The sequence below is a fragment of the Rhinatrema bivittatum genome, chromosome 1, assembly GCF_901001135.1.
Source record: "Rhinatrema bivittatum chromosome 1, aRhiBiv1.1, whole genome shotgun sequence".
In the NCBI taxonomy this organism is placed as follows: domain Eukaryota; kingdom Metazoa; phylum Chordata; class Amphibia; order Gymnophiona; family Rhinatrematidae; genus Rhinatrema; species Rhinatrema bivittatum.
Genome location: NC_042615.1, coordinates 651270327 through 651294402, shown reverse-complemented (window position 1 = coordinate 651294402; position 24076 = coordinate 651270327). Strand labels below are relative to the sequence as shown.

Sequence of the window (24076 nt, the reverse complement as noted above, 5' to 3'; positions counted from 1 at the left end):
CAACAGAATAGTTAAAACAAAATACTTCCAAATCAATTCTCTTTTCCAGGCAATTGCAAACCTCACTTAGACTGGTAAAATGGCAAAGCAGCACCCTATCCTATTTTCCTCAGGCAGAGCTGACTTCTCTCCTGAGCTAGGGCAAGTCAAGGAAAAAAACAGCTCTCCCAGAAAGTCTAAATCACACTTTTCTCTCAAGGGCAGTCCCTTCTAGGTCCATGAGGGCACTAGTAAAAACACAGTCCTTCTTACTCAATACTGCAGGCTGTAGGGCTTACCAGGACACACTGAAAAAACACCTCGCCTCTCTCCTTCTGAAAAACAAAACTGCAACTGCGCTCTGCACTTGCTCAGCCAGGATTTTTATTTTTATTATTATTAGAAATGTTTATTGGATGAAAACATAGTCACAAAATATCAACAGATAACACAAATAGACATCCATGAGTTTCCAATAAAGAACCCCCCCCCCCCCCCGACAAATAACACTGCACATCAGGAAAAGAACAGCGAATATTCCGCACAAAGATTGCAATCTATACAGAACATAAGTGGCAATGATCACTAATGAGTGGCAGAAGAAAAGCATCCTTTTATCTCTCAAAGGAAAAAATTTTGACATGAAGCCCAAAGAAGGAAAAGTAAGAAAACTCATTCTCAAGAGGTAACCAAACTCTGTGAGCATCTCCATCGAACATAGGGATCCCAAGTAGCATTAAAGGACGATAGCCGATTATGAAGATGAGCAGTTAAATAAGCCAGGCGATACTTATTGTATAAGCGTTGTAAAATTTCTTTAAAAGGCGGGATTTCTGAATGTTTCCAGAACAAGGCAATCATGCACTGAGTAGCTATGAAAATGTGTTGGCATAGACGTTGCTGAAATGTGTTAAGATTCAACATTGGTAACCCCAATAACATAGAACGAGCATCTAATAATATCTTAATGTCCAAAATAGAAGATGTCCAATCAGCAACCTGATGCCAATAGAAAGCTATACATGGGCAGTGCCACCACAAATGCAAAAAGGTACCTATTTTCCCACAGTTTTGCCAACATAGAGTGGTAAATTCGATGGAGCCTAACAGGGGTCAGATACCAAAGGAATAGCATTTTATAGCAATTCTCCTAAAGGTTAGCAGAAATAGAACATTTAATCACCCCAGAAAATATAAATTCCCAATCCTCTTCACTCAGGCACATGCCCGATCCACCTCCCATACTTGAATGTGTGAAAACTTTACATCTAGCTGCCCATTAAGGAGGGCAAATATCTTAGAAACCAAGCCCTTTTCGGGGGAGGAGTCTAAGATGGCGGCGCATTAGCTGCAAGCTCCGGAACACTGCCCGACTTATCCTCTGGTTTCTTTTTACCTTTTTTTGAAAAATGGCTCCAAAGCGGAAAGGCAGGATTAGGGTTTACCCCGCGATCCCTTCCCTGCCTCCTGGACAGCGTACCATCACGGGACTTGCGGCGGGCTTTCAGAAGTTGGAGGAGCACGACCCCACTGAGTTGACTGCCGGTGGAGCGGCAGCCTACTCTGGGGAAACTACCTTAAGCCCTCCAGAGTCGCGAACACCCCCAGCACCGATTCCCCAGACGTTCTTGAGCCCGGTAAGTGCCGGTCTGGACCTAAGGGGTTCGAGTCAAGCATGTGCGGGAGCCACCGTGGGAACAGGGAGTGGAGATCAAGGCCTGGATGGGGGAAGAAAGACTAATGAGCAAACGGTCAGTAAAGCAACAGGAGAGACTGTTTCCTCAATTTTTTCGGGTACTGTGTTTGATCAGATTTCACTAGAGCCAGGAACCATGAGTCCTATCTTCATAGAGCCAACAACAGTAACACTGGACTCTTTATGGGAACTGGTTGCCAAACTGGGAATGGCACTTCAAATCTATTCTCAGCAACAAAATTTAATTTCCACTAAAGTAGAAACTGCAACTCAGGACTTCAACTCCAAATATCTGGATCATCAGCAGAGAATTCAAGAACTTGAGGATAAAGAAAAGAGAATACAAGAAACCCAGTCAGCTTTGATTCAAGAGTGACAAATATTGAACAGGAAAATGGAACAAATAGAAAACAAGCTGAGACATTTAAATTTAAGGTTTCTAAATTTTCCCAAGGTGTTAGGAGAGCAGCCCAGATTAACACTCCGCAAGTATCTGATTGATGTTTTACATATTGCCCCAGAAAATATTCATGTGTTTAATCGAGTGTATTTTCTTCCTTATGCTAGAGTAAGAGAAAATGCCGCTTCTCAAGCTATTGATTTGGGAAATTTGACTGCATTTTTAGAAACCTCAACATCTGAAATTATAGAAAGATCAACTCTTCTTGTTTCTTTTATATATGAGCAAGATGTAACATTGATAATGAGAAGTTATTTCCAGAATATGGGAGTGGAATTCTTGGGGAAAGCAGTTCAAGTCTTCCCAGATTTGGCAAAAGTAACCCAGGAAAGGAGGAGAGGGTTCCTAGCTTTGAGGCAGGAGGCCCGTTCTTTGGGTGCTAATTTCATGCTCAGATACCCTTGTAGGTGTATCTTGAGATTGGAAAATGTGACCTATGTGTTCTTTGTACCAGAACAGTTAAAACTATTGCTAGAAAATAGGAAGAGATTACTGCCCATACCCTCAGTCCAGGAAAGTTCTATCAGCGACTGAAAGAAGTGTGATAGCTTAAAGACGCACTATAGCTTCCTTTATATTTTTCTTTTCTTCTTTATACTCCTCTAAAAATTGCACTCCTCCCCACAAAATTGTGGGGTCAAATATATAGTATAGTTTCTTCTTTAAATGCTGTTTAAAGCAGAAATGTTAACAATGTTATTTTCTTATTTTCTGTACAAAGTGAAAATCCTTTGTAATTTTCATTAAAATTAATAAAAAAGAAAAAAAAAGAAACCGAACCCTTTATCCAGTGTACCTGTTCTCAGTAGTGAAGGTCAAAACCTTCTGTTGAGCTAAAACAGATGATCCATAGAGTATTTAACAATGAGTTCATCAGAAGACCTGAAGCCAGAGCATTGAAAAAGATGCTCCACCCTCATAATGCATGCACCTTCCAATCCCCATAAGCATTTTAAAAAAGCATGTGGGGAACGCCATATTGTAAAACAGATGGGAGAGATAAAAATAAGTAGTGTTGCCCACCAATTTAACCTTCCATTGTGCCCACATCAGTAATGTGGTCTGAAAAGATATCGGATAGCAGCACAGGGCTCGCCAACATCCTGGACAAAAAAAACCCTTAGGGTTGGTATAAAAATATGAAAATTCTCCCTGTAGTCAACAAGGGAAAATAAGTGGCAAGGAAATAAAGTACCTTATACATCTGCCATTATTACATCTAGGCCAAGATGTTAAAACAGCCTTGATGTCTTTATCCTCTTCAAAAATGGTTTGAGGTTCTGGTCCCAGTTCTGAGGAGCATGAACCAGGGATGAGCACAAGACGTTCTGCGCCTAACTCCAGATGTACTTCTCCATCCAGGTCTACTCCATGGCAGAAACCCTTCTACTGCCAACAGGCAAGGAGGAGATCTAGCTTTTGGCTCAGGGCACTCTCTGCCCTCTCCCATCTCCTCTGTTTTGGAGTAGGAGGGAGCAGGTCTAGCATTTGAACAGCAGTTCTAATGCCACGTCCATTGATGAGCTATTCACTACACCTGGAGCCTTGTCCCTCCTCTTCCCCACTCACACTCCAGCCTTATCAGAGGGAGATGAAGTCTGATACAATAGAGAAGAGGGTAGTTTATCCATTTCACTACCTGCTGAAGAGGGCAAAGGAGATATCTGTGGCACGATGATAGTGGGCCTCCAGAACAAGAGGCTTTCTTATGATGTCTGCTCTTTACTGCTTTCTTTGACCTCCTCAGGTCTCCCAGCAACTTGGGGTGGGGGGATCAATGGTAGGGTCACCTTAGCTTAGGTTGCTTTTTTGCCACTGGGTCCTTCAAGATACCCCCGAGGCAGAAGACCATCCTATGAGGCTTCTTCCCTCTGCCTACCCCCACCCCTCTGGAAGTTGCCCTCCTTCCATCCCCCTGGCCCATGATATTCTGGGGTCCAACCTTTAGGGGGAAAGGACTAAGGATGACTCTCGGGTGTAACTCTCCACTGGCCTAAAGGATCATCAGAACCACCCCTGGGGAGCCAAGGTGTTCTGGGACCTTCCCAAACTTAGATGATTCGTTAGCCACATCATTGGATTTACCAGGCTCGTGAGGTCGTAGTGCCTTTCTAGGGCTTAGAATCCCTGGAGGCAGGGGGAGACAAGATACGTGCACCAGCCACAGGGAACTACCATGTGGCAATTGTAGCACTTTTCCGAGCAGGCAGCATAATATACCTTATACAGTAGTCCAGATGAAAAACTGTTAACTACCTCATCATCATCTGCTATCCCTCAAGCAACTGGAAATTAACCCAGCACCTAAAGGATTAAGTGCTGCCGCTCTGCATCCCTGTGCCCCAGGGAAATCATGGATATCTCCAAGATGACCTCCCCAAGAGTACTCAGATGTGTTCACAAAATGTCATCTGGGAGGTAGGGTGGTACATATGACCGCACCACTCTTGTTCTTGCCTCCTCTAGAGGCTTCAGCCATTGAGTTGTGCCCCTGATCTTAATGTCCTCCCCCAGGGCCCATCTAACCACAGCCATAGAGCCAACAGCCTCCACGCTTGCTTTTGTGGCTGCCTACATGGCCTTTGGCCCCACCAGTTTGTCCACAGCAGAGGCATACTGGTGGATATATAGGCCGGGCAACATACCGCCTGATACTGTACGCTGCCAGCCTACATCTATACTGCCTTGTGAATTTTGCTTATTCTGGGCAAGGGAAACCTGTCCAGACTCAACCAGTGACTAACTGGTTTATTTTTCTTTGTCACCTTCCAGTTATCTACTCCTCACCCCTCCTTTTGGACAGGGTCCCATCTCCATCCCCTGCTGATATTGGGCATGACCGTCCAACATGTCTGCTTCTCCTGCGGGCCAGTGCCTGGATGCCTATAACTCTTGGGCCTGTCTTGAAGGAGAAAACCTCATTAGAGGCTAAAGATACTCTGAAACGTCAGATGGGAATTGATGTGCCGAGTAAATGGCTGGGTATAATAATAATAGGGGGTTCCACCACTGCTGGAATGAACCCCTTTTTGTTCACCTGCTTAGACATCTTGTCTTGCTCTGGGAATGGACAGTGTCATGAATCTGGCTGCTAGATTCACTGGGCCATGCCTCGACCTGCTCTAGCCGCCACCTTGAAGACTATATAATGCAACAAGGCCAGCCCTATAAGAACCTCCTTCCCAGGATACTCTCCAGTTCAGCATGGAGTCTCCTCTCTGCCTTTAGCTACTTGCTCTTATGCTCTTCCCTGTGTAACATTGCCCTTGTTCTTTGTTCTTGGACCTTTTCCTGTTTAACATTTTCTGTGTATAGTTCCTGCCCTGTTTAAGCCTTCTAGCCTGTCTGCCCTGCCTTGTCTTCTCTCTTGCCAGTGCTCCTTGTCTTGTTTGGGCCTATCGAGTCTCCCTGTATTCTGTGTCCTATCCTGTCCTGTCTAGGCCCTCCAGTGACCTCACTTGTCTGTGTATTTCACAAATGTGCTTCTGTTCCTTGTGAGCTTCCCACTAGCATGTCCTGCTTCCTGTTGGTCTCTCAATGGCCATTTCTGCTCTCTGTGGGCCTCAATGACCCTCCTGCTCCTTGTGGATCTCCCTGTGGCCTAGCTCGCCTGTGTGTTCCTTGCCCTGTATATTGTTTCGGTCTTGGCCTGTCTTTATTCTTTCATTGTCTGCACTGTTTTGCCAGTGCAATCGTTTTCCTGAGTACCCTGCTGCTGACCCAGTGCAACACCCTCCAGAAGACCCGCCAGCCAACTGCACTAGAGTGCTCAACCCAAAGGGAAGATGGCTAATCAGGCAGACGATCTATGCTGGTCTTGCCTGCTTCTGACCCCTGAAGATGACCGTACGTCTGACCTACCTGCTCCTGACTCCTGCTTGGGGATATCTCCAAATTGGCAAGCCCAGCCATGACAAGAGAGGTACCATTATGTCCAGTCTCACCCACACCTACTATTTGTGTGCCAATGGGCATGGATATTACTTCAGCTAGAGGAGGTATAAACAGGAGAAGGTCCAGAGCCCTCAGGTCACCATTCGGGTTTGGTACATTCTCCACTGGGAGACACACATTCAGTCTGGAGGTCCAGATCACCAAATGCTATATTTGGTACAAGAGATTCATCATTTGCCTGTTCAGCCTCCAGACTCACCTTTACATCCCTTGAATCATCAAGGGGCTTCCTCCCACTATGGGGAGAATCCTCTCTTGAAGGAGATACCAGTCACTCCCAAGCAGCAAACAGGGCAGTGGAAGTGGTCATCAATAACTCCCATTGACTCTTGGAGTCCCACTCCATTTCTTGTGGAGGAGAGATCAGTTCTGCATCCCTAGGTAAGTGATTCCTAAGGGCTCACTAATTCCCTGACATGACCTCCATTCCCTCAATCCCTAGGGATTCCCCTGCAGCAAGGGAAAAATCCTCTGTAGGGGGCAAGAAGTTCCCTTCTTAGGGGTTGCAAATGGTTAATGTGAGCTTCTTGGAATCATGGGTAATCATCACATCCCTACCCTGCAGATTGACGCAAGTCAATCTGTCTCCTCCTGGAGGATCAGGAATAACAGACTAATCTCTCCCCAGGAGTTCAGGGAAGTTAATATATTTTATCTTGCAGTATTAAGGAGCAGGGACCACCTCTTCAGTTTCTTTCTGGATCACGGAGGTTGCCTCAGCCTTGTCCTCCTCTGGGGCCCTCATGGTTTGGGTCCTTTGCTGGTGGACCAAACAGTCCCTCAAGAACAGCTCAGCCTCTTCATAATCATCTGGGAGGAGTTCAGAACACTGGCAGGTCAAGGGCCCTCATGGTTTGGGTCCTTTGCTGGTGGACCAAACAGTCCCTCAAGAACAGCTCAGCCTCTTCATAATCATCTGGGAGGAGTTCAGAACACTGGCAGGTCTCCTACCCCAAAGTCTCGACAATCCCATGGTTCCCATATATTTGGAGAATGATCAACTAAGCATGGGATGGAATGATCAACTAAGCATGGGATGGAAGATAGACATATTTTCGACATTGGACATTTATTGACATTTAATGCTAATAGTGAATTTTAGGTACTGGGGTGGGGTGGGATTGGGGAGGCTAACACTTGTAAAAGCGGTGTTCAAAAGTTTTTCTTGTATTTATACAGTTATGTATATTTCATGTTTGAAACCAATAAAAAAGTTAACACAAAAAAAAAATACAGTGCATTAGATGCATCTTTACCCTCCTTGGAAACATTTTCTGAAAGCATCTTTGGCAGCTATTACAACTATGAGTCTGTTGGAATAGTTCTCCACCAGTTTTGCACACCTAGATTTGTCAATAATGGACTATTCTTTCCAAAACTGTTCAAGCTCTGTCCAATTTCTTGGTGAGCGTTGATGGACAGCATTCTTCCATCATGCTAGAGATTTTCAATTTGATCAAGGTCAAGGCTCTGACTGAGCCACTCCAGGACCTTTACCATTTCCTTAGCCACTCCAATGTAGCTTTGGCTGTGTACTTCAGGTCGTTGTGTTAGGGTAGTGGACCCTTGGGCCGGCTGAGACTGCTGGTGTTGCATTGTGGGGACCCACAGTGGGCGTTGCAGCTGGGAGGCAGTGCTGTAGAGGTGTTCTGAAGAAGGCTTCACCACTGGAAGCCCGAGGTCCCCCCAGGAGGAGCCCTTAGGGACCCAGGCCTCTTGGACTTAGATGTGACCCTATGCGACCAAGAATCAAGGAAGCGGCTGAAGAGATGGTCGATGGGAGCGGTTGGGCCCTGGAGGCCAGAAGAGTCTTCACCCTTGGAAGCCCGCGGCTCCCCTGGGAGGAGCCTGTGAGAGCCCGAGCCGCTGGGACTTAGGAGAATCCTCTGGGCAAGCAAGAACTGGATACCTGTAGACGACAAGAGAGCTGAAGTCGGAGTCAATGGACAAAGCAGGGTCAGAAGCCAGAAGTCAGAAGCCAAAACCAGGGGCGGAAGCTGAATTCGGAGTCAAAGGATGAAGTAGGATCAGAAGTCCGAAGTCAAGATAGACGGGAGTCCTGGGACAGCAACTAGCAACTCCGAAGAGCGAACCTCATTGCAAGGCGAGGTCTAGAGGTGGCTGCAGGGTTTAAATAACCCGTCAGCGTCTAACGTTATCATTGGGGCTGCAGCGTCTCCCTCACGGAGGGGACGCCGCAGCAGACTGGGTTTCAGGCCTGGACGGTCGGGGAAGGGTTCCCACGGCCCGGCCTGCTCGCAAGGTAAGTGACGGTCCCGGGGCACGGCCCGGGACCATAACACGTCATACTGTAAGAGAAACTTCTGTCCTAGTTTTAACTTTCTTACAGAGCGCAGCAGGATTTCCTCAAGGACCTTTCTATACTTTTCTCCATTCATTGCCCCCTCTATCCTGACAAGTGCCCATGTTTCTGCCTATGAGAAACACCCCCATGATATGATGTTGCCACCACTATTACTACTTAACATATGCAGCTCTGTACAAACAACACATAAGAAATAGTCCCTTCTTAATAGAGCTTACAGTCTAATCAGGACAAACATACAGGTCAAGAGACTGGGGGAGTTTCATATAGTAAGACAGTGGTTAAAATTAGTTAATGAGGCTGAAAATGGACAATGAGGCTTAAGATTTAAAAGCAGTCTCAAAAAGGTGGGTTTTTAGATGGGATTTAAACAAGGTGAGAGAGGAAGCATGACGTACCAGCTCAGGAAGTCTATTTGAAGCACATGGTGTAAAAAGAGATAAAAGAAGAGAGAGGTAGTGAGGAGCTGCAGAGTGAAGACACTTATAGATGAGTAAGAGAAGCTTAAACTGTATGCAGGAACAGATAGGGAGTCAATGCAGTGACAACAGATGAGAGGTTTTATGGGTGGGCTGATGATCTCTGGCTAATATGCTTTATTGGGTTTGTTCCAATGTACTACTTTGCATTCAGGCCAAAAAGTTCTATTTTAATTTTGTCAGACCACAAAACTTCTTGACATGTGGCTACAGAATCTCCTGAATTTTCCTTTGCATACTTCAAATGGGATTCAAGGTGGGCTTTCTTGTGTAATGACCTTTTTTGCCATCCTATCACGCAGGCCAGAGTTAGGATGTGTTTGGGATATTGTTGTCACATGCACACTTTGACCAGTTTTGGCCATGGAAGCCAATAGCTCTTTCAATGTTGCCATTGGCCTTTCGGTTGCCTTCCTGACCAGTCTCCATGCTCATTTATCCTTTTTGGAAGGTTGGCCTGATCAAGGCAAAATCTTGGTGGTTGCCATAAGCTTTCCATGTCTTAATAATTATCTTGACCATGCTCTGAGGGATATTCAAGAACTTTACAATTCTGTTATACCCATCCCTAAGTGTGTGTCTTTCCACAACTTTGTCTTGGCTTTCTTTTGATATCTTCTGATGTTCTCATGGTTGGGTCTTTGCTTTGAAATACACTACCTGACAGAAAGGGACAATAGGAACTGCTTTTTTCCTGATGCCATGTGATTCAATACAGTTTAACAAACTGTTCTGTGTTTTTATTTACATTTCATTTTCTAAGGCATTCTGGAATATATTTTTCACTTGGGCAGTTGTGGGGGTAGCATGTATGGATACATGCAACAAACACTGTTTTAATGCATTTTCCTCCCAGTCTTTGAGGCAACAAAGAGTGAATATTTTGGAATACGATGTAGACTTTCTATAGCCACTGTATTTATTGCAACAGATTGACACTGTAAAAAGAACTTTGTCACAACAAAAGCCCTGAATGTGTATGTATGCATCAGCTTGTTTTAATTAGGACCAGAAAACAATAATAAGTTGAATACAAAGTCAGGAAAGCTGACTCCCCAGGCTGAAATAATAAATTTGAAGTGCTCAGCTTTAATTAACAGTATGTCTATCTAAGTGGGATTATTTAGGTTTAATTAAATAAATAAATGAACCTGTGCCTTTATCTCTTTGTATCTTACCCTGGAGTCTAATGTAGCTCCAGCTACTATAGTAACTATTAAGGATCATATTATATTTCACTTAAAATAACTCAGTTACATGGTGCTGCATAACTAATTGGAGTAGAAAATGTAACAGGCAGATAAATAAGACCTATATTTCTATAAACAATATATAGAGGTTCAGCTGTGTGTTCTGATATAAATTAATATTTTTCATCAGTTGCTTTTCCCTGTCTTCTATCAGTGTATCAGGACAGAATAAAATCTTAAAGCCATAAACAGAGCACTGCCTAAATATTACTGGCAAACCAATAGCTTCAAATTCAGCTCACATAACTCATCAGAACTTTGCTGAATTTTAAAGGCCAAGTCTGTATCTTTTCTTAACTTCTAATAACTCAGGAGCCTAGGTAACATACATTTTTCCTATAGACACAAAACAGGAAAAACCTTTTGACGCATCAGGCTCTCAGGGTTGTGGAGTAGGAACATTTTTAGGCTTTTCATGTAATGATGTATTAGGACAGCTTGAAAGTAGAAGAGGTTGTTTTTGGCAGAGGAACAAAGAGAATGCTGTAGCTCTTTCAAGGTTGCCATTAGCTTCTTGGTTGCCTCCCTGATCAGTCTCTTTGCTTGGTTATCCTTTTTGAAAGGACAACCTGATCAAGGCAAGGTCTTGTTGGTTGCCATACACTTCCCACTTCTTAATAATTATCTTGACCATGCTCTGATGGATATTCAAAAACTTAACAATTTTGTTATACCTATCCCCAGATATGTGCCTCTGCAAACTTTCTTGGCATTCTTTTGACAGCTCCTCATGTGCTCATGGTTGGGTCTTTGCTTTGAAATGTACAACCCAACAGAGAGAGACAATAGGAATTGCTTAATATTCCCTGTCACCATGTGAATCAATACATTTTAACACAGGTGGCTGTGGCCAAAGTGGCTTCATTTAACATCCTAAGTACCAAAGTACAGGTTTTTTTACTGTGCATGTAAATGTATTTACCATTTATGATAAAAATAAAAATGCCCTATGTGTTTTGCTCTTGCTGCTAAAATTCAATTAAACTATTTAGTACAAAGATAGCCTCTGTAACATTTTTCACAATCAAAGATGCAAAATGTGTAAATATGAGAATAATGAGCTGATTAGCCATTATCCCTCTATTTTGTGGAACACAATTTCCTGCAGGGTGATTACTGTTGTGAAAGGCATGAGTATGAACCCCTCTTGCCATGGTGCAATTGATGCAACCTTAGGGGCAGGGCCCTAAGGCTTGAACAGATGGCGGGTGAACGAGGTTTTGGCACCGGCCAGGCCAGGGGCAGTTCTATAATGAGGCAGGGTGAGGCGGCCACCTCAGGCAGCAGAATTTTGGAGCGGCAAAAAGTGACCACCAAAACGCTCCTGGGCTGCTGCCTCGCCATTTAATATTCCAGAAAAGCCCCATGGCAAAGACAGATAATATGCCCATGGGGTTCCCACCAAAATGGTCCAGAAGAGGAGCTTCACAGCAGCATGCAGAGGTGAGGGGGAGGGCCCGTGGGTCGCCAGCAGAGCTCAACCCACTGACAGTCAAGATCAGAGCTCAACCCGCCATTGGCTGAAGAAAAGAGAGTCCCAACAGCTGCCTGCTCCCTACTCAGTTTACCTCGCCCACCACAGCTAAAAAAGAAAGGGGGAGAGAGGGTAGAGGGATACTATATTTGTAAGACAACTTATATATATGAGAGAAAATATGGGCATGTGTATGTGAGAGAGCATGTATATGCATAAGAAAGCATATGTTGTGTATGTGAAAGTGAGTGTGTGAGCATCTGTGTGTGTATGTGAGAGTGTGTGAGAGTATGTGTGCATACGAGCATATAAGAACATTTGTGTGTGTGAGAACCTCTGTGCTATGAGAGAGAAAATGAATGTGTGTGTTTATAAGAGAGGGGAAAGTTCCTTCTCCTTTCCCTCCACACTAATCCACGGTAATCTCAGGGTGACTAGAAATCAAAAGTTTCCAGGTAAGGAAAGTGGAGATCTTTATTATCTTTATTAGTTTTAATTATTGGGTGTTAGTTGATGTGTCTGCTATTTTGAAATATTTTATTGATCTTTATATGTCTGACGCGGTTATCATGTTGATTCATAAAAAGGAGAGGGGTGGACTGGATCTGGGATCATACCGTCCAATCTCGCTTTTAAATTCAGATATTAAGATCTTGGTGAAAATCCTCCAGATGAGGTTAGAGCATGTTATGCCCAACCTTGTTAAAGATGACCAAATGGGATTTATTAGAAGGTGCCTCTCTACCACAAATACTAGAAGGCTATTTTATATCATGGCCCTGGCAAAGCAAATGAGCACAGCAGGTCTGATAGTGGCCCTAGATGCCGAAAACAAAGTGGGTCTTCCATCAGAGTTCAGGGAAAGGATTAAGGTACTCTATGCACATCCCAGAGCTAAAGTGCTTACAAAAGGTTACTGTTCAGCGTCCTTTCCCATAGCTAGGGGCACAAGAGACAGGGATGCCCTCTTTCTCTGTTGCTATTTGACTTGGTAATAGAAATACTGGTACAGATGGTTAGAGAAAATCCAGATGTGATGGGATTTCAGGTGGAGGGCATAAAACATGTCATATCCTTGTATGCGGACAATGTCCTTTTTTTCTTGACTAATCCATATTGTTGGTGTGCAGTAGACTAACTGGATATAAAATTATCCATACTAAGTCTGAGATATTTCCACTGGGGCCTTTGGAGATGGAGGAGATATCGATTTGTTTCTCTGCCTTTAAGAAGGCAAGAGACGGTTTTAAATATCTTGGAATATGGATACCGTGCAGAACAGCAGATATTTATAGATATAATTATTAACCAGTGATCAACAAAATTAAGAAAAACCTTAAGGGATGGGATGATCACTTTTTCTCTTGGGCTGGTAGGATTAATGTACTCAAAATGAATATTCTTCCTTGGCTATTCCTTGTTATCTGCCAGAGGGGCTTTTTTCTGTCCTTCAAGGGGTTATAAATAAATTTATGTGGCACCATAAGCCAGCGCCTATAAAATTGCGCACTGTGGCGCCCATAGGAGGCGGGTGGAATGGTGCTCCCAGATCTACAGAGCTACTATTGGGCATGCGGTCTGACGAAAGCTATCGTATGGCTCCATACAGAACAAATGGGGGTGGATTTACCAATGTTACTACTCCAGCCAGATTTTATAATTGGTGTAAAGAAAGCCAGAGGGGCAAGCTCACATATTACATATACATACAGGCCGATTCAGCAAAACTCGTGGGAGAGCGGACAAGGGCCCGCTCTCCCGGTGCGCGCACAGGCCACTCTCCTGTGAGCACGATTCAGTATTTAAATGAGGGCCCGCGGTAAAAAGAGGCGCTAGGGACACTAGCGCATCCCTAGCGCCTCTTTTTTGACAGGAGCGGTGGCTGTCAGCGAGTTTGACAGCCGACGCTCAATATTGCCGGCGTCGGTTTTCAAACCCTCTGATAGCCACGGGTTTGGAAACCGGACGCCGGCAAAATTGAGCGTCCGGTTTTCAACCCGCGGGCCAATTTAAAAATTTTTTTTTTAATTTAAAATTATTTTTTACTTTGGGACCTCCGACTTAATATTGCCATGATATTAAGTCGGAGGGTATACAGAAAAGCAGTTTTTACTGCTTTTCTGTACACTTTCCCGGTGCCGGCAGAAATTAGCTCCTACCTTTGGGTAGGCGCTAATTTCTGAAAGTAAAATGTGCGGCTTGGCGGCACATTTTGCTCAGTGAATCGCGTGGGAATAAATAATAGGGCCATCAACATGCAATTGCATGTTGCGGGCGCTATTAGTTTCGGGGGGTTGGATGCGCGTTTTCGACGCGCTATTACCCCTTACTGAATAAGGGGTAAAGCTAGCACGTCGAAAACGTGCATTCAAACGCGGGTTAACAGTGCACTCTGCCAGAAGAAAGCCTGATAATGAGCAAAAAAAGCCTGATAATGAGCAAAAAACTAAGGTTGCCTGTACAAGCACTTTCTGCGCTAACCCCACCACGAGGTAATCTTAGACTGGCACCTTCAATGTTGTATAGAGATACTATCGAATGGAGAAAAGTGGGTCTACAATTTTTAGGGCAATTATGGGAAGAAGAAAGTACTAGGCTTAAATCCTTTCAGGACCTCAGAGAAGAATTAGAGGTAGAGAGAGGCTCTGAAACTTTCTTCCAAAATCTGGTGGAAGAACTGGGAGGATACAAGAGACATGGGTGGAGGCCCAAAGAACTGGGTCCTGTAGAGAGGATATTAATACAAGAAGATATACCCCATAAGGGTATCTCTCATTTTTGACAAAGCCCTGCAAAAATGTCAAATTGAACAGGACCCACCTCTGGGTCTAATACAGCAATGGAATAGGGACTTCAGATAGAATTAAGCTGTCAAAACTGGGAAGGTATATGGAAAAAGGCACATAAGATTTCCATATGTAGTCATCGAACTGAAGTGATAGTCAAGCTACTCCACAGGGCTCAGAGGTACCCACTCTTTTTTTTTTATTATTTATGCATTTTTTACAATCTTTGATAGCAATACATGCATATCTTTAAATTGAACCATTAAGCAATATTTATCTCCATACTACAATGGTAATAATCCATAAAGAAGCAAAACAAAATATTTATAAAAAAGCACATAAGGTTATTCAAACATTTCAGTTCGTTATAAAGAAATTGGGAGAATCAGTTTTACTAGGAATTTATTCTCAAAAGAAAAGAAAACTTTTACATATTCAAGGGAGGGATAGCTCTAATATATAATCCCAAAACTGGCTTAGTTAGCACCTTGATTTACAGAGTTATATGCATCAAGAAAGGATCTTAACTGCTGCGGATCAAAGAATACATATCTTACGTTATTAAATTTCAAAAAGCATTTACTGGGGTAACAAATGGTTATCTGGGCTCCCATATCCCTAGCTTACTGACACAGAGTTAGAAATCTTTTTCTCCTTTGTTGGGTTATCTTAGTCAGATTTGAGTACATCCATATCTTATATCCTAGATACAATTTTCTCTATTACAGAGAAATAATCTTAGGATTACATCTTTATCTGCCATAGATGAAAAAGTGACCAACCACTTCCCACAATAATCTACTTGTTTTTTGGACGGTTGTTCCAGGAAATTTGTAAGGTTTCCGGTATCCAGTCTGGCAGCACTGGGGCTGCCAGGCTGGAGTTGGAACTTGGTTACTCTGCTCCTGAAAGTCTCCTCTATATACCTCTCTGTCTGCCTCAGCTCCTCCAAGTTTTCCACTCTTGCCTCCAGAGATTGGATTCGTTCTTTGACAGCCAGGAGCTTTTTGCATACAACCTCTCAACAAATGGTAAAAATATCATACATGTGACACTCAGTACAAAAGACTGGAAGGCCCCATCTTGCTGCTGGACTGCTGCCTTCATCTTAATATTATTGAGCTTTAGTTAGGTTGCTAGGGAGTAGGGATGAGTAAATTAGAGTCCTTCAAATTTATGTGGTTACTTGCTCTTAATCTAGTAGTGACCTTTAAAGGGATAATTACATTTTTGATTCGGGCTGGGAAGGATGAGTTTAGGGGTGGGTGGGAGGGAAAGACAGATATTTTAATTACTTATCTTATGTTCGCTTTTTATTTCAGGCACACACAAACTCTAAACAATTACCTACTTTATGCTAACTTTTTATTTCAAGCAGTGATGATTCTCTTCTATTGCTAACTGGGTAGGGGCAGGAGGTTGGGTGCCGGCGGAAGAGACAGTCTGCAGTTTCCGAGTTTCTGCAATGATCTTCCATCCTTCTCTGTAGATTGAGCAGCATGGAGGAGGGAGCAGCATCAGCAATCGAGTTGCTTCTTCTTCCTCTGCCACCAGGACCCAACTGCTGCTTTTAACTGCAAGGCTGTGTGTCCTTGCAGTCTAAAGTAGCAGTCCGGCCCGAGCAACAGAGGAAGAAGAAGCTGCCCATCTGCTGCCACTGCTTTCCTTCTCCATGCCACCCGATCTGCAGAGGGTCATGGGAATGATAGAGGAATCTGTCGGCGGACCTGGGAATGGGACCCCCCATTGAGAGTGCCTATGGGAGCCAAAGTCCCAAATCCAGCCCTGTCTCTGATGACAACTCAGCTTAAAGTCTTACCTAAAAAATGGGTTTTATTTGTGTTTGTTACAGATCTCTCTACTGATCCTGATGAACTAATTAATGTAGCAACAAAATTTCCCAAAGTCGCACGCTGTTTGGAGAGGAAACTTCGTTCCATCGTAGATTACCCCAAAGTTTCAGACTCGGTCCATCAATACAACAAGGAACAATTTAACAGCTGGAAACAAAGCTTGGGAGAGAACTACACTACCACGATCGCTAACCTTCGATGGCATTTGGACTGGTCCAAGAACCCAAAAAAGTATGAACATGCAATTGAGCAGTGGCTTAAAAAGAACACTACCAGACAAGAGGACTGTGGAACACATTTCAGCAAAGCAAAGTTTGTCAATCTATAACAATGAATGAGCACAGTGAATGCACTATATTAATTATAAAAATGCAAAACCTATCCTTGATTTATAACCTGCATTTCAGTAACCTAGAAATGCTTTACAAAGTTATTTACATTTGAACATTAGGGCCTGATTTACTAATGTTTTTGTATTGGCGCAAAACGCTTTTAGAAGCTATCCTCGGTGTACATCCTCTTTAACATTTCAGAAGGCTAGAAAGGACCAGTATAGGAACAGGAAATACATTTCTTAAGTATAGAAAGGTCTCTGTGAACAAAGTCAGGTTTACGGTAATTCTTTTTTTTTGGAGTGGATGTCTAAGATGCTAAACTTTCCATTCAGCCGAAAGACAGAACTGGTGGGATGAGCATCTCCAGGATCAATGGTGAAAAAGCTATGAGAAAATGTATTTTAAAAGACCATGTGGCCACAGTCCTTCTCAAGGGGGGAAACGATTCGTAAAGCTAGCTTTTCCCATGATCCTTCAGGAAGAGGAAAAGAAGGCTCCAGTTGGTATCTTTTATAAGAAAACAAAAAAAAAAAAAATCCTCTAAAGTTGTCTTGGTGTATCTCCTCCTAAGAGTTGGAGCTCCTGCAGAAAACTAACCCATGATGCCATGGAGCTTATTTTGTCCAGTAAGTCAGTTCCACTCATAAAACATTAACAGAGCCAACCAGTGGGAATCGATAACTATAGTTATAGTTTGGGACAGTTGCCGGGTTTCATCAGGTCAGGGTATCCAAAAGCATGTCATGTGGTTATACTTCAGAAGCAGTGCACCTGTTAGGGTCAAAGGTAACATCTGAATGCCATAGCATGGCCAAGCAACCTTCAAGTTGCTAAGAACAACTTCACTGTTCCCAGCAAAACCTTTGCAAGGCCGAAAGGCCAGTCTGATTCTGCAGGAGCGTGGCTTTTGGCCCTGGCATTAGGCTGATTTCCACAGGCCACCTCAGCCTTCCTCATTCCAAAAGTTTAGCCCAGTGTTCAGAACACTGCTCTGCTCCCCTTTCGTATCCCTAGCTCAAACTCCACCAACAACTGGACCTGACAGATCATTATCATGATCTGTTATGATCCAGTTTCATCCCACTTTTGAGAATATCCCTTGCTTATAGGCAGTATTTCAGCCCATTTCTAGTAGTGGTTTAAAAAAAAAATAGTATCTTAAATAGATTAAGGCCTCCGTAACCTACTTTTGAGCTCCTTTTTCAATTTTACTTCCTAGGAAAGGGGAAGAGAGTGACTGAGAAGAGCCACACTGTAAAATGGAAAGAGTTTGACAGAAACATTTATAGAAATGAAATAGTTTTGGTTTTGTCAAGTCCATTAAAGACACAGTAGATTCAGTTTTGTGGTCAAAAATACAGTTGGTACCAAAGACAGATATTGCCCTAAGATCCCCCATCTGCACACGCACGTTATGAAATATGATATTCTTTTTATATGCACCCACAAACCTAGTAACATATAGATACACAGCAATGATGGCAGATAAAGACATAATGATCCATCCACTCCATTCATTTCTATATACTCATGTTGGTAGCCAAATATACAAACTGAAATATGGATATTTTTGATACAAAACAGAGAGAGAGAGGTGAAGTAGTAAAATCCACCTGGTGCTATTTTCCTTTGCAAACCCCCCCCCCCCCCCACCCCAGCAGGGGAAGCATTCTCAACTAGAGTTTTAAAAAGTTTATCTATAACTGCCACGCCGTGCAGGTCGCCCTCATGTGTTCCATTAAGGATAGTAACTACCGCTCTGTGCAGGGTACCCCCATGCATTCTGTTAAGAATGGTAGCTTATCGTGCTGTGCCGGTTATTCTCCATGCAGAAATGTTACTTCTAAAGTTAACATGGGTTACCTCTTTTCTTCATTTCCTTCCTCAAGCCTTTAGAGATCCGCAATGTTTATCCCATGCCTTTTTACATTCACCCACTGTGCTTGTCCACATGTGCGCCAGTGATTTAAAAATGTGCCTTAAAGTAAAACAAACATCTCAACAGTAGAGTTTGGTATTCACACCAAAGAATTGCTTTCTAAGCATCATATGCCCTCTTCTTAGAATAACTTTTGGTGATGTCCAGTGGCCAAGAAAGGCCACCAAAGTGGTGGCAATGGTCCTCCCTCCCTCACTAGGCTTAAGTGCATCGCATCTATAGTGCACCTGAGCCCTGCTGGTCCTGTTAGGCAACTCAGATCTAATCTGTGGCACAACACATTGCATTACAGCCTGAGTCACAGGGCCAGCCCACACTAAAGAATTTCTGTGCTGATTTTACTGTCTACTCAGCTACAGTACAAGGGAAAAAGCATCCTCCTTTCTATGCAAACATAGCTTAGCGGTTTAAAAAGTTACTTAGTACAAATGAAGATCAATTTTACGTTCTTATTAAGGGAACATGGACTAGTCTAAGAATTCTTTAACTAGTGCTCCAGTACAGAACATATTACTGCACAAGGCTGAAATGTCATACCAGGCATAAGAACATAAGAACATGCCATACTGGGTCAGACCAAGGGTCCATCAAGCCCAGCATCCTGTATCCAACAGTGGCCAATCCAGGCCATAAGAACCTGGCAAGTACCCAAAAACTAAGTCTATTCCATGCTACTGTTGCTAGTAATAGCAGTGGCTATTTTCTAAGTCAACTTAATTAATAGCAGGTAATGGATTTCTCCTCCAAGAACTTATCCAATCCTTTTTTAAACCCAGCTACACTAACTGCACTAACCACATCCTCTGGCAACAAATTCCAGAGTTTAATTATTCGCTGAGTGAAAAATAACTTTCTCCGATTAGTTTTAAATGTGCTACATGCTAACTTCAAGGAGTGCCCCCTAGTCTTTCTATTATCCAAAAGAGTAAATAACCAATTCACATTAACCCGTTCTAGACCTCTCATGATTTTAAACACCTCTATCATATCCCCCCTCAGCCGTCTCTTCTCCAAGCTGAAAAGTCCTAACCTCTTCAGCCTTTCCTCATAGGGGAGCTGTTCCATTCCCCTTATCATTTTGGTCGCCCTTCTCTGTACCTGGCAGGATTTAATGATAGAAGCCATACTTTCCTAAAAATCTCAACATTCTGTGGAAAAAGAACATCTCCCATGCAGGCTGATATTGTCTGAGTTTCAAAATTAATAAAAGTTAAAAATTAATTATTCTCCCCTTGTATAATTTTAAAATATTGTAAACTGTAGAATTAATGATTATGTTTTAGTGTTTGGGGTATTTATTGTTTTAAATCTATTATACTTAACTTACTTGAGGAGGCTTGAAATTTTCCATCTTCTTACCTGCCAGCTCTGGGGGCACCAAGGGTGGTGTGGCACTTTCATGACAAATGAAAACATGTATATAGTTTGTGTATTTGTTGATTTTATCCTACGTATGATATGTTTTATTTGATTCTGTATATTGCTTTGACTGTGTATCACCAGAGGGGCGCGGTTGAGGGGGGTATGGTGGTGGCTCCTCTCCTTCTGAACACATCTTCATGTTCCAGTGTAATTACATGGAAGGGACCCTAACTTCCAATCGATTAATCTAAAAAAAAACAAAAAACATTTTCCCATGTTTTACTGATGCCTTAGGGTTAGATATTAAAAATTAATTAACAATTAATTGACTATTTTATTTCAGCAGTACTGGCATGAATGGAAATTAAGAATTTCAGCAGTCAAATAAAACCTTTCAGCTAACCTTGGGCATTCAATCAGCAGAAAAATAAGATCACAACTGATCTTGCAGCGATGACTCACGGGCTTCACTGGACGCTAAAGGTTCTTTGTTGGCACAGCAGTTCTTGGACTGTGGCAGCTGCGAAAAAAAAAGTCTGCATAAGGACAGAGTTGTTTAAAATGTGCAGGTTACGTCCACAGCTGTTATTTCTGCTACTGAGCCTACTGTGTTTAACAATTGTTCATATTTTCTAAGAAGGAACTTGAAAAACACTTAAAGAGTCTTTGAAATGCGTCAGATGGTAACTCTATGGGGCAGCTAATATTTTACTTGTGAAAGAATTTCTATTTCACCAGATTGAGATTTTATTTTATCTCAGGCAAAAGGGTAATGCAAAAGCAATTTTAACAAAAGCATGTTTGGGATTAATTTGAGATCAGTTCTCTGCACATCTCACTTTTCAAGGTGAATAGCTTTACAGCATTCTCCAGCTGTGTCATCTCCACCTCTGACACGGTGCACATATCCAGATGAGAGGGATTGGGGAGATGAAATGGGACTTTATTTCCTTATTTTCTAAGAAAAATGCTACAGTGAGGCTGAATATGTTCAGTCATTTTATTTATACACTATCACAAGGCTAACCAGAGAGCTCTTATACAGGAAAGCTGTGGCACATACACACATAATGTTATAAGAAAAATTGTTACTTAAAATGAGTTTGCATAGCAAGCGTTTATCATTTGTGCAGTTAACTCGTATAGAAACTAGCAACTCATTTGGATTAAGAATACAAACTCTTTTGAGAAAAAAAAACCATTATAAATGCAGCAATAGGAACATCTTTATGGTTAGAAAAAACTGCATAATTCAGAATTATACTTTAAAACATACATATTTAAAAATGTACATTTCTGACCAATTTATTACAAAAATACTACTCCGGTTTAACACTAATGAAATTCTTCCCTGAAACTACACTTTATACATTCAAGAACACAGATCAGTGTTTCTTAACCTGAGGCTCACAAGCTGCATGTGGCAATTAGGAGCCCTCACTGTGAGTCTTTCACAGCACACAATTTTTAAAAACACCACAAAAGCTTAGTTTTAATGAAAATAATATTTCAGTGGAGATACTTAATTCATAACTTGCTGGTGAGTTGATTAAGTGAGAAACCAAGGCAGTATAGCACTGATACAAAGATATAAATTGCATTCTAATTGCCCTTATGGTAAAGAAGTGATCCAGAAAAGGAACTAATGCCCCCGATAAAAAAAAAGCTCCTTAACAAATCGCTGCCTGAAGAGAAAAAATATGGTCCCTGTTGAGATAGACTGTCAAGGTTACTGTGGAATTGCAAACTACCTGAGAGCAGTTCTGAGAAATTCAAGTTGAGCCGTCTGGTCCTAGTGCTGGCTAACAGACAGTGTAATCTTCACCACTGGGAGCTCGTTGGGTGCTCCACTAATCACTGGCATCCCAAGCTTGTTTTCTTTGGAGCTTTCCGGATGGAGGAGGGAAACCGCAGTTTGAACATGTCGTAGCAGCTCGTGGGTGCCGTCCAGTAGAAGCATTGGGCATCTTAATCGGATGAATAAAACGAATGAAAGATGCTTGAAGGTGACATAAGCAAACCAGGGTCTGTGCACTGCAGGGCACCTGGCTGTTAACTTTCAGTTGGATTACTGGTGGGGTCATTTGCCCATCCTGCCCTACCTGTACCAGCCATGTAAGAGCAGATCTGAGCCAGCACTGGCCTAAAAGTGAACTGAAGGTTGCTGCAAAACGGATCACCGGCTCTGGTTCTAATGGTGATGTACAAAGGTGTTGTCAGGTAGGATTATAGTCAATCATTTAACTCCAGGTTTGTCAATTCAAGTTCTGTTAATTGAGTTGCTTTCATTTGGCTCCTAAATGTTCTGGGGTCCTCCCCCTTGATTGTGAACTAACTGAAGATTCGCCATACCAATTAATATTTTTTCCTTTGATGTTCTTTTTTCCTCTTTATATTTTATTATGTCATCTCTAATGCTTGGCAATCTGAATTTCTCTTAATCAAAGTTCTCTTGGTGATGTATTTTGAAACTTATAAACAGAAGAAAAAAAAGAGGGAACTGTGGCGCCATTTCTGTGCAGCCTTCTCTCCATTCTCCTCCCTCAACCTTCGTGTGGGGAGAGCTTTTCCCTTCCTCCGTTGTGTGGGGAGAGCTTTTCACCTCCTCCGTTAAAATAAAGCAGCACCTTATTGGCCTCTTTCTGCCCTGCCGCTAGAGGGAGCTCTGGTCCCCGGTGACTCTGATCTTTGGCAGGAAGTAGGGGAAGGACCTGGAGCGGCCGAGATAGGGGGAGGTGGCAGCGGCGGTGGTGCTGGTGCTGGTGGCAGTGGTGATGCTGGCCTAGGGGCTCCTTTTTTTGCCTGGGCTTGCAGTGGCAGCAACAGCAGCAGGTCAAGCAGATGCACCGCTCCAATTGCCGCAGGTATGCATTATTGGATTTGAAGAAGAGGTAGACGTAGGGGTTAATGGCACTGTTGGTGACTACAAAGATGCCCAGCACGGCTACAGCTTCCTGGTTCCAGCCCGTCAGGCCACCAAAGGCCATCTTGAGCTCCAGCACGAAGTAGGGCAGGCCGCAGAGCACAAAGAGCAAGATGATGACCAGAGTCATTTTCAGCATCTTCACCTTGGCCCGGGGCAGGGAGCTATTGGTGGTCACCAGCCGCAGGGGTCTCTTGGGCAGAGATGTCTGTGGGTGGCCCACGGGCTGCGGCCCCTGAAGCCCATGCTCCTTCCTCCAGATAACCCACAGGATGTGGCCATAGGCAATGAGTAGGATGCAGAATGGCACAAAGAAGACAGTGAGGGCCCCATACAGGATGTAGGCCTGGAAGTGCCAGCGGGGCAGTTTGTCAAACATGCTCTTGCACTTACCCCCACCTGTCACCCTGAAAACAAAAGCCTGTGGCATGGAGAGCAGCAGTGCCAGCAGCCAGCCAGCAGCAGCCAGGCCTCGGACAGGCAGCGGTGAGTGCAGGGGCTGCACGATGACCCGCTGCCGCTCCAGGGCGATGAGGGCTATGATGTTGGAGGAGGCCATGAGGCCAAACACCTGCAGCACCTTCACCAGACGGCAGGCCAAATCCCCGGCCAGCCAGGCATCATCCAACAGCTCCCAGACCACCTGTGAAAGCAGGGTCACCCCAGACACACAGAGGTCAGCCAGCACCAGATGGGTGAGGAGGAAATTGATCTTGCGCCGCCGGCCATGGCTCCTGCACAGACGGCACAGGGCGGCAACATTGCCCACCAGCCCAACGACCATGATCACCACCATGCTGACAAGCCGCACCTGCCGATTGTAGTTGAGCGGGTCCTTGGCAGCCGGAGAGCTGGAGGAGGAGGATAGATGCAGGCTGCTGCTGCCACTGTCCGCCGCCACCGACAGGTTGCCCAAGGGCGGGAAACCCAGAAGATTAAAAGGCTCCTTGTCCATCCTTTCCCTGCCCCTGGGGGAGGGCACTCCACAGAGGCTGAGGGAGAGGGCCGGCAGTGCCACCTGGGCACTCTCCAAAAAAATAAAACACAAATGTTACCTATTCCTGTAATATAAAGGAGGAAAAAGGAGAAAGTCGAGGGGGAAAAAAAAGTTTTCCTTCTCCCCCTTTCAACCAATGGCTGGGAAGCTGGGCTGGACTGAGCTCTGCACTCTCTCAGCACGAAGCAGCAGCCGGGTGAGAAGTGCTGGGAAGGATTCATCTCTCTGTGCTCTTTATAGCCGGTACCCGACACTGGTGGGGG

The 24076-nt window shown here is 43.6% G+C and overlaps 2 protein-coding genes across 3 annotated transcripts in view; one reads left to right on the top strand and one right to left on the bottom strand.

The window, feature by feature from the left end:
- Positions 1 to 17176, top strand: part of ARSK (arylsulfatase family member K) — a 148568-nt gene extending 131392 nt beyond the window's left edge. For both annotated transcript variants that reach the window (XM_029573073.1, XM_029573089.1), the window contains one exon: positions 16257 to 17176. In XM_029573073.1, the coding sequence (XP_029428933.1) occupies positions 16257 to 16585 (329 nt within the window). In that variant the 3' untranslated portion in view covers positions 16586 to 17176. The remainder of the gene's footprint in view (positions 1 to 16256) is intronic.
- Positions 17177 to 22436: 5260 nt separating this feature from the next.
- On the bottom strand, positions 22437 to 23771 carry GPR150 (G protein-coupled receptor 150). Its single transcript, XM_029618549.1, has one exon. It carries the CDS (start codon positions 23769 to 23771, stop codon positions 22437 to 22439), a length of 1335 nt encoding a protein of 444 aa, XP_029474409.1.
- Positions 23772 to 24076: the final 305 nt, after the last annotated feature.